The 10,860-nt window shown below is 37.7% G+C and overlaps 1 protein-coding gene across 1 annotated transcript in view; it reads left to right on the forward strand.

Moving 5' to 3' along the window:
- The first annotated feature begins 4,480 nt into the window (after window positions 1–4,480).
- The window catches only part of LOC106936291 (guanine nucleotide exchange factor DBS-like), a 64,769-nt gene continuing 58,389 nt past the window's right edge, over window positions 4,481–10,860 (forward strand). The window contains exons 1-4 of the mRNA XM_015017169.1: window positions 4,481–4,636; window positions 5,296–5,436; window positions 8,594–8,686; window positions 9,620–9,698. Of these exons, the coding sequence (XP_014872655.1) occupies window positions 4,481–4,636; window positions 5,296–5,436; window positions 8,594–8,686; window positions 9,620–9,698 (469 nt within the window). The remainder of the gene's footprint in view (window positions 4,637–5,295; window positions 5,437–8,593; window positions 8,687–9,619; window positions 9,699–10,860) is intronic.

Here is a 10,860-nt window from a genome sequence, read left to right on the forward strand (position 1 = left end):
AGTCCATAGCAAAACACTGCATCCCTTTTTATATGAGCTTACATTTAAGTCTAGGAGGGAAATGGGGGCGGGAATTTGCGTGAGTGACATCATGCCAGGGGTGGAAATTAAAAATTTTCTCCACCAGCCACACTGTGGAGGACCAAAACTGACATAATAGTAAATATTTTGTTTTATCTTTTCCTAATACAAGCCCTCGTTCTTTTGTCATTGCCTCTTCTTTCCTGTTTTTACTTTTCTGTGTGCATCGTTATGTTAATGAGGAGAGCTGCTTTCTATGTCCAGCTCCTCTACTATTGGTCAATAGAACAACGTAACTGTGTCAGATGTTGTGGGGTCGTTTAGGTCCAGTCACTCGGTGCCATATTTACAGGCCACAGATCAAAAACTTTATCCTGGTGGTTTTATTGTGTTACTGACTGCAGTGAAGTTAGTTCCGAGTTGGATATCGGATATTCCGATATCCACCGAGCAAGCGGTGTTTAGCTCAAGGTTGATCCGATTTATGAACGCTAATTCTGGCCAGCCGTTCTCCAGCTGCCTCCTCAGCGCTCAGAGGTTCACTTAGGGACTGTCAACAAATTTCCGAACCAAACAATCCTGTCAAACAAATGTTAATAAATGCCTTGCCTTGTGACCAACTGATACCAAAAAGTGGTAATTCAGCTTTTACATGAGACACACTACCCTCTATTAAAATGTCAAGTCATATTCAATATTTTAAATGACTTTAATGTTAAATAATATAATGTTTTCTTCAATAGCTTCCATATTGTGTGCAACATTGACTAGAAATCAGTGTGTAATTGTTGTACTAAACTGTATATATGAGGCACATGCATTTTTACTCTATTTTAACTAAATTTCTATTTTTGTTACCTATTTTTTTATGTTTAAATTTAGTATTTCTTTTCAATAGCTTTTAGGTTATTTGACCTATTTAGTTAAAATCAGTGTGAAATTGTTCTACCATTCTGTACAAATGAGGTACACTCATTTTTATTTGGGTTGACCCTTTTTATTCCCTGTCGATACACAGCTCTACATTACCATGTCACCAGGTGACTCTGAACCCCTCCAGTCACTGAATAGATGCTTAAAACAGATAAAAATGCCAAAACTTTCTGCGGCTGAACAGAAACAACACCGAAAGTATTATTTTTGGACCTAAAGAGGAAGAGTCTAGAGTTATAGATCTAGCGTTGTAGATCTATAACAATTTCACTCAAATATACTCAGATTTTGACTCAATAGGTCACATGATTTATTTTTTTTAGTTCAAATTGTCAACCCACCACAGTGGCGGGTGCGTTGCTCCAATTTACACACCACTACATTGGAGCTCATTTAAGAATATCGTGAGATATATCGTGTATCGTGATATAGCAAAAATATATCAGGATATTGGATTTTCCTCATATCCCCCAGTCCTACTTCCAAACTATTTGGACTATTTCTGAGTTATTATCCCGGGATAATGTGACAGTTTGATTGTGTCTCTGTTGTGCTGATAGTCTGAATGGTTCAAAGGGCTGTTTTCATGTGCAGTTCCATCTTAACCTTACAGAAACTTAAACATGCAGTGAATAAATCGAGTTTCAATCAGTTTTTTTGCACCAAGGAGTTAATAATAATAAACACGTTTTCACTGAGGTTTTGTAACAACCATATGAATGAAATAAGTAATTATTGATATAACAGGAGCACGCGGCTTTGACACTTGGGTGGTGGGTGTGTCGATGTGGGTGTGATTGTCATCAAATATGAATGGGAAGGTGGCATGCTGGTGTTATGGAAATTTCATTATCAAGGAATGAGAATCTGTTTCAATAATAAGAGAAAGATTAATCTTTGTCTTTAAGTTTCTTTATTCGAAGGCAAAAGCATTCGAAGACCCTTCTCACTGAGCGCAGTCAGGAGAAGAGCCCCGAGCAACATGCATCACATCGTTATATAGTCACAGCAAGCCCAAAGTCTGATGTTATCTCTACTGCCAGATGGCCACAGAGACACCCGGACCCCCTCCTCATGAACTATCTCTCACCTCTTGGAGGAGATGATTTTATGGCAGGATGGAGAGCTGATAAGGATTTCAGGAGGAACTTCTAACACTTCTTTGTCAGTTCATGGGGTCAAACAGGGTACAAACTACATTTCACACATCAGCCCTTCAAGACAATTATCAGATCAAGCATTTTACCCAAGATGTCTTCAGGTCTCTTCTCCTATCACGGCTGCGGAAACATCTAAACATTATCTGCAAACTTATTTAATGGACAAACACATCTTGCAGAAATACAAAAACAAAGCAGATATAATCAGTAAATAAATGGTAAAAAGTATCATCAGTTCCTTCAAGAATGAAATAAGACTGAAAACGAAATTTTCTATTACACTGGCTTTGTGTATATGAGGAAAATGGTGCGCGAGGTGGTCATAGTTTCTGTTGACCGTGTTGTAGTGCCATTGATCATTGGCACTTGTGCATTGTTTGGGCTGGTCAGTCTGTGTCGCAGTCCTTGTAAAGTTTGAAGCATGATTATCAAAATGGATTAAATTGATAATTGTGACAGAAAAAAGAAGTGGCCTGGAGTTGGTTGATACATCCGTCGGACAGATGATCATCTGTCCGATGGATCTCATGAGATTCCCCGAATTAACCCATTTAAGCACATTTAGGCTCTTTAAATATATGTATTTGAAATGCTAAATTGACATTCGTAGACTTTATGAAATAGACAATATACAATATACAAAATAGACCAGCAAATATTGCAGTAAGCATACTGCGAAGGGACGCAAAGGTTTTGCGAGGTAACGCAAAAGAAAAAAAATACCCCTTGGTCCCTCCAGGGCTCCGTACAATACCACCATTCCTACACTGTCAGTCTCTAAAGGGATCCATGATTAGTTGAACATATTGACCAAAATATGTTGTAACTCTCATGCTAACAAAAAAAGATTGCTGCTTATGATACATAAAAACTTTTTTAAAAAATTACATCTTCCATAATATTTTTATCCATGGAGGTCGCCATTTTTTTACCTGGACAATTCAGACATGCACAGGTACAGAATGCACCAAACTCTGATACAATTTGATCCATTTTGTACTGGAATCTACAGAGTAAACATAGGAAGGCTAACTTTACCCAAGTTGTTGTTTATCATGTTATGTTTGACTGGTGTAAATTTAGCCAATACCATACCACGTCACTGTTTTCTGTTATTAAAAAGGAATCACTTTTATGCACTCAACATTTCTCTCTAGAGGACTTTGAGTCATTTGTACAAGCAAAACTGATGAAGGATCTAACAGGTGGTTGCTGCCCTGGCAAGCTGAAATCATATGCTATGCCACAATGGTGGTAGACGTTCGCCCCACAATCGGCAGGTTGTTGGTTCGATCCCCACTCCACACGCCTCTATAAGTTTCTTGTGTCCTTGGGCAAGAAACTTCACCCACCTTGCCTGCTGGTGGGGGTCAGAGGGCCCAGTGGCGCTGGTGCATGGCAGGTTTGCTTCTGGCAGACTGCCACAGGGAAGATGTGGCTACTATCAGATGCCTTGCTGCCATCAGTGTGTGAGTGTGTGCGTGAATGAGTGTAGTATAAAGTATCATCTTAACTTGTTAAGGTGCTATACAAGTACAAAACCATTTACCATCCACAAATGCCTAAACCGTGCCACCAGCTAGTGAGCAAAAGAAGCTGGAAGAAACACCAAAGACAGGCAGCGCTGAAAGGTCTTTTAAATGATAACAAATGTGAAAACATGAACTTAACACGAGACTGAAGACCCAACCTGACAGAGAGCATGTTAACTACTTACGGATTACACAGTCCCACCTGTTTCATTCTTGAAGCTGAAGGCTACAGCAGCAGCACAAACTCTTTCCTCTGTTTAGTACTCATCTTTATTACCTCTTGTGATTTCTACATTCCCATAAATTTCAACATGTTCTGGTTCAAATTGAAAAAGCGTAGCATTAGACATCACTGTGTTGCCTGGACAAAACTAGTGCATAGCATTCGCCGTTTACCCAAAATGCATTGCAACATAAACAACATGGCAATGTCCATGTGACAATATTTTATTTAAATTTCTAAAAACCAAACAGCCTAATGTATTTTTACTTTGTTTTTACATCTAAAATAAATATTTCTCAAGTAAAGTCTATTTTTACAACTAATAATTGATTTCTTTAATAAACCAAAAAACATAGTCATACAAACATAAAAAAACATGTCTAGAATGTGTGTAATAAAATTAAATGTGAGTAATAACAAGAAAACAAGAAGTGACTTGAGCTGGTCATATTTCTCAGAAGTGTTTTAAAAATCCACAACAGATAGGGTTTTAATCTGAACTTCATCTGGAAAGTTCTGAACTTTCCAGGTCTTTGTTTCAGAAGCTGTTTAAATAAATGTTACAAGTATGTCTTTGATTAGATGATGACATGTGATTTTTCTAATTCATGATGCTACAGACCTTGAAAACTGTAATAAGGTTATGTTCAAGTCTAAACCCTGCCAACCTTCTTGCTAATTTACAGGGCAACCTGAGTGAACTGGGGAAGCTGCTGATGCAGGGATCCTTTAATGTGTGGACAGACCATAAAAAAGGCCATAGCAAGGTACACCCAAACACCCCAATTTGAACCAGTCAATATGAAGATGCATTGTGTCTGTTTCTGACCATTTTTTCTTTTTAATTACTGTCTACAAGTTTTAGTTTGACTTTAAAAATTACAACAAATTCTTCCTCTTAACAAAAGAGTCAAACTTCCTGAAGTTTAGGAAAAAACATGAAGTTAAAATTGTCTAACACGTAAAAGTTGCTATAACATCAGTGGTTACGATTGTTTTTTAAAAGCATGTCATGACTAAAAGGATTCAGTGTAGAACTGTTTTAATGCAGGAAGAGAAGGCTATCACTTCTAAGCTCACTCCCAAGAGGAACCGAGGCTAATCCGAGTCAGATAAGATTTTCAGGATTTCACTAGGAGTGATATAAGAAAATTGTAATTACAGATTGTGGATTTGAGTTTGATAGAAACAAATGAATGCGAAGGATCTAACAATGAGAGAACAATGTGTTATATAACAGCTATAACAGCTATAACAGCTAAGAAAACAGAATTTTGCAGATGATGATGGATATGTAGTTTTTGTTTTCTGCTACATCAGATAGTCTGACGTGCTGATGTGCTTTATGTTTCTAATAAAACTTAAATTTCATTGATGATTAAAATACACATGGTAAGAAAGTAACCGACAGATTTGTGGGTTTCAGGTGAAGGACCTGGCCAGGTTTAAGCCCATGCAGAGGCACCTCTTCCTGTATGATAAGATGCTACTGTTCTGTAAGAAACGGGAGGAGAGCGCTGAGGGACATGAGAAGACCCCATCATACAGCTTTAAGCACTCGCTAAAGGTCAGAGACAGAAGTGGACTAAAACGATTTGACTAGTTGTGTAAACTTGTTTCTTATTTCATTGCTGGAGCACAGTAGTGTGTCCTGGAAATATAACATCCCACTGTTCTATGAAGATGTGCAGCAATGACAGCTGACTAGCAAACTACAATAATTGCTAATTACAGCAGTTTTCTGTTCATGTTGACTGTAGTAATGATGAACTTTATACTGAATGTTCAAGTGTTTTTAAATGCCAAACTTATCAAACTCGCTTGACGTTACAATTAAAAACAAATTGTAAGATGCAAGTTGGTAAAAAAAAAAAAAAAAAAAAAAAAAAAAAACATGGAATGTACAAGAAGTCAATGTGAGAGGCTCAGCCAATAGGGATAAAGAATGCCCTACCAAAGATTCTGTGGGACTTCCAGAGCCAATCAAATCAAGAAGTGACACAAAAAGGAATACCAAGACATTAACTGAGACACAGCTGTGGAGAGATGAGGCCTCGGAGGTCCTTAAGCTCTCAGGAATGTGACCCCCGAACAGGGAGAGTGGCCCCTCAGATGTTCCTCCAGAGAAGAAGGTAGCTCGAGACCTCAAGAGTCAATTTTTAATTTTACTTTAGGTGATGGATATTTTTAAACAATAAGAAGTTTTATTTTCAGTGATACAAATTATTACAGTAATGAAAGGGTTTTTCAACTCTAGTCATCAGGGCACAAAGTCCTGCACATTTATGCATGCGTAAATGTTATTGACCATAACGTGTAAATGTTGACCATAACATTTACACATGCATAAACAGTAGTTACCTACAGCACAGGTCAACTAGAAAGCAGCAGCGCCCCTATGTGTCGTATGTAGTGCATACCACTGTGTTTCTGTCTGGGGCAAAACTTAAAAAACCTTAGTGTGACACACTAAGGTGATTTTTGTGTCACACTAAGGTGCTGTGACACAAAAGAAAACTGAAAATTTATGTAAAGCGAATACTAGAAAACATACTAATAAACTGTTTATTCAATCAATTGTCTTGTAACTAAGGACTTGCTTAATTTAAAGGTACTATTAATTATTCTTAATGCTAGAAATGTTATGGCCCATTAAATTACAAAAATTATTTGGCTTAAGATAAAGTGTGCATACTACTTTGAAACAACTGTGCATTTATGTGAATAGAGTAAAGTTGTGGAACAATTTGGGCGGGAATAAAAAAAATGCTCAACTATAAATCAACTCAAAACACTTAATAATAAAACAATAGAAACTATTATGTTGTCATGGGCGGCGGAAACGGCGTGACCCAGGGGCCGGGATCTCCGGCGGCTCAGGGCGGCGGAAACGGCGTGACCCAGGGGCCGGGATCTCCGGCGGCTCAGGGCAGCAGTAACGGCGGGGTCCGACTCCGGGCGGGCAGAACGCCAGCCGAGGTCCCACCCAGGGATTCCGGCTGGCTGGAGCTCCGCCACAGAACTCCTCCGCTCTTGGTCCCCGCCGCCGCCTCCGTCGCGGCCCGCGTTGCCTGGGTGCGTCGAGGTCAGAGGCAAGACCCAGTTCCTCCAGCAGCAGCGGAGAAGGCAAGATCTCCACGTCCTTGTAAAGATCCCGTTGAGCCAACTCCAACTGCTGCTGGAACCAAGCCTCGCTACCCCACACGCTGGCGTCCTCACCTCTCTTGTGGTCGGATCCTTCTGTCATGATGTGTGGTTGAGAGTGGTGAGAGAGACGCCGGGGAACCCAGGTAGTCATGATGATAAGATGATTTAATGACAAACCAGGAGAAACAACTGAAAATCACTGGCAGCACAGGAACAGACACAGACGTGAGACGAGGGTGTTACACGACGAGGATCCGACACAGACAAAGACAACAGGTGGGGTTAAATACACAGGGAAGGTAATCAGGGAACGGGATACAGCTGGGAGCAATCAACAGGGAAGACAGATTCACAGGGGAAACTGGACTAACACAGAAAAACTACACAGAAAACACAGATCCTAACATATGTACTTCCTAGTTAATAATGAGGAAATTAAAATTTCTTGCAACTTACGTGGTAAGTTAATTTAATGTGTACAGCCATGAAATTTATTTTGTAATTATTGAGAAAGAGGCAAGTTTATACAAGACTTTACTTCTTCGTGATCCTTTCCCACTCGTGTAAAGTAAGTAATGTAATACTGTGTTTATGACGTGATGATGTAATTTGTTAAATTTAGTGAATAAACTGATTTATTGAAAAGGCTCTGTCAGACTTGATTTAAAGGAATGATCCAGAACTAAAAGTGTTGAAGAATGGAAACATGGAGATCTCTAGTTATTAATATTGACAATCTTTATGTGTGTAGGCCAGTAGGAATCATTTAGAAAATGTCAGTGTTACATTCATTTCTTTTTTCCTTTCATGAAACAATTAAAACATTAAGTTAGCTTTGTTGGGATGCAAGCCCTACCTGTCTCCCATCACTATCTGCATCCAACTTTTGGGAGACATACCTAATGGTGAGTATGTGGAGGTGGGCAGGTGAAACTGTTCTGCTTCTGTCTTGGAGTTTCTCACCATGTTTCTATAATCTATAATTAGTCATGTTGTGGATTGTGTAGCTGCACTAGTTTCAATTATCCACGCCTCATACTGATGTCATGTTCTTTTATTTAGCCCCAGAACCATGACACACCGTAAAAACTAAAACATACAATGCATATTTAAGCAAAAAGTGCCATAAACACCACATAAGAGTGTGTTCATTTCTCTTTCACAGAAACCAGCATACAAAGTTTAACAATTGCTTTAAATGTTGCCTTGTTCACCAGTTAAATCAGTTGCAGATTTTACAGGGTGTCTCTGAGCTGATCTCTGTGTGATTTTGCTTTCAGTCTGCATCAGGTTTGCTGTTATTACAAACAAGTTATTTTAGCTCAAACCTGCATAAATTTATATGAAACATCTTATATATGAAAAACATGGTTCCTTAGAGAAGGAGAATAAACAAACTTGTAAATTTCTAGCACCATGGCAATAATAAACAAAACGGCCAAACCGCCTGTTCCAAAGTAGAGTAAATGGAAAGATGAAGAAGTCTGCATGATTGTGATGAATGCTGATGAATATCACTGGTTTTGAATAACTGCAGCTCATGTATTCTTCATGTTTTCCTCTGTTTTGCCATCTAGATGAGCTCGGTGGGGATAACAGAAAATGTCAAAGGGGACAACAAAAAGTTTGAGGTGTGGTACAATGGCAGAGAAGAAGTTTACATCATCCAGGTATGTTGTTAGGAGTTGCACAAATTTACTTATGACTTTTGTTCAAAGTTTTGTTTGACTATCTGTGTAACTGGGGTTAAAAAGATTCAAATTAAATCCTCCTGGTGACTGTACTTAAGGTAATATCCCAAATTTGTGGTTACTTGCAATTTTTATTTGCAACAGAAGTAATTTATGCACAATTTTACATAAATATTTGTAAGACATTCCCTGTCTAAACCCAGTAAAAAATGCATAGGTTGGTTGATATTTTTGAAAAAAGGTGAGCAGATCCCATTTATTATATCAAAACTAAATTAAAGTAATTTTGAAACAATAGCCTGCTTTCTCCACAACCCTGAAAAAAACCCTGAGCTATAAAAACTTTTCTATTTCATTTCAGAGTCAACAAGACAAACTGAATAATGAACATTTTTTAATTACAACTTCATAACTGACAATTGCAGCTATGCCCTATGGCTGCTTGCGCAGAGTGTTACTGCATTTTGTTAACAATAAACCCACATATATTATTCTAATTCACAACAATAAGTACAAACACTTAGTTGGCTTTTGAATTAAGAACAAAACAGTTCAGTTCCCCAGTCTTCTCATTTTTAAAAGTACAATTTTACTTTGAAAAACTTGTAAATCTACTCTACTGGATGCTGTCAGTAGATCTAAAAAATATATTAAAATTAATTGTAAAATAAAAAAAGTGTCAAAAACATGATAAATTGAAGCAAGTTTAAGTTTAGCCAACCAAATAATTTCTAAGAGCAGGTATGGAAAATTTAATCATGTCTTTTCTACAGTCCTCCGCTGGAGGGCAGCGTTGTGCCATGCAGATTCCCTTCCAGACACAAATGTATCACATTTTGTTTTTTCCAGGTTTTTGTTGCCAGTGTGCTTGATCTGTATGTATTGTACATATTGTATATATTTTTACCCAAGGCTCCCTCCATGGATGTGAAGAATATGTGGGTGTCAGAGATCCGTAAAGTTCTTACAGGCCAGCTAGAAGCATGCAGAGGTACATTCACACACTGACAACGGCTTACTTTGAATGTTTCTACTTTATTAGATTCGATTTACACAACTTCAAAACACTTGTTATATTGTTTTTTTTGTAAATACTGACAGGTTCCTTTGTTGAACAATCAAGACAAAAATTCCTCCAAATTACTCCAGTATCATATCAAATATTTTTGAAAAGTCAGTATTTTGAGTGGTCTACACTGTGTGTGTCTACTGCAGCTGATGTGTGATGGTGTGAGTTTATTATGTCAGCATTAACACAGCCACACTCTGTCATAGTGGACATGTCCTAGCAGGGCCCTGCAGAGACCAGTAAAGGGGCAGGTGCTCAAACAAAAAAAAAGAGGGCACATCTTACCGCATTGTAGGACAGAATATTAAAGCCACACAGCTTTCAGAGTTTAATAAACAATGATAAATTACAAAATTGTGAGATATACAATCAAAGCTAAAGAAAATCTCTATATAGAGCATACAGCTATGCATATGTAAGATATTTTATTAGTAATTTCTTTCTGCAGGTCTATTTTGTTATAGGAAAGTATTGCAATATTCAAACCCGCAATTTAGTGAGATATGTAAATCAGAGCTAGACCACCAGACACATTTTGTCTTTACAGAATTACACTATTAAAAATATAAACAAGGGCCCAAAGCAACCTTTTAGTGACTGTAATCTATAAAACAGAGCTGCCTGTTTGCTACACTTGCAGTGGAGATGAAGATGGTCCATTCAGGAAAGCAGAGCTGCATCAAACTTTAACGTGGAATTGGAGAAAAAAGAAAAAAAAAAAAAAGGCAAAAATTTAATTGTTAATGCATGTCACCATGAGAAAAGCCTACTGAGTTTTGCTTAAAACTTTTTTAAACATTTAAATCACACATTTGTCTCATGAAGTGATTTTTTTTTTTTGCAAAACAAACTTATTTGTGCATGTCAGAAATCTTTTCTTGATATTCTAAGTTTTTATTTGTGACTCAAAGTTTTGCTTGTGATTCTCACATGACGTCATGGGCAGGACCCAAAATCACAACAAAAGATTTCTGATGTGTGCAAATAAAAGTTTGTTTGGCAAATAACTTTTTAAGTTCACCAGACAAAAATTAGTTATTTAATTAAAAAACAGCCGAATTTCTGTATAATAAAAATACTGAAT

This window comes from Poecilia latipinna, unplaced genomic scaffold, assembly GCF_001443285.1.
Source record: "Poecilia latipinna isolate Pla-1442-1.1 unplaced genomic scaffold, P_latipinna-1.0 Scaffold2113, whole genome shotgun sequence".
In the NCBI taxonomy this organism is placed as follows: Eukaryota; Metazoa; Chordata; class Actinopteri; order Cyprinodontiformes; family Poeciliidae; genus Poecilia; species Poecilia latipinna.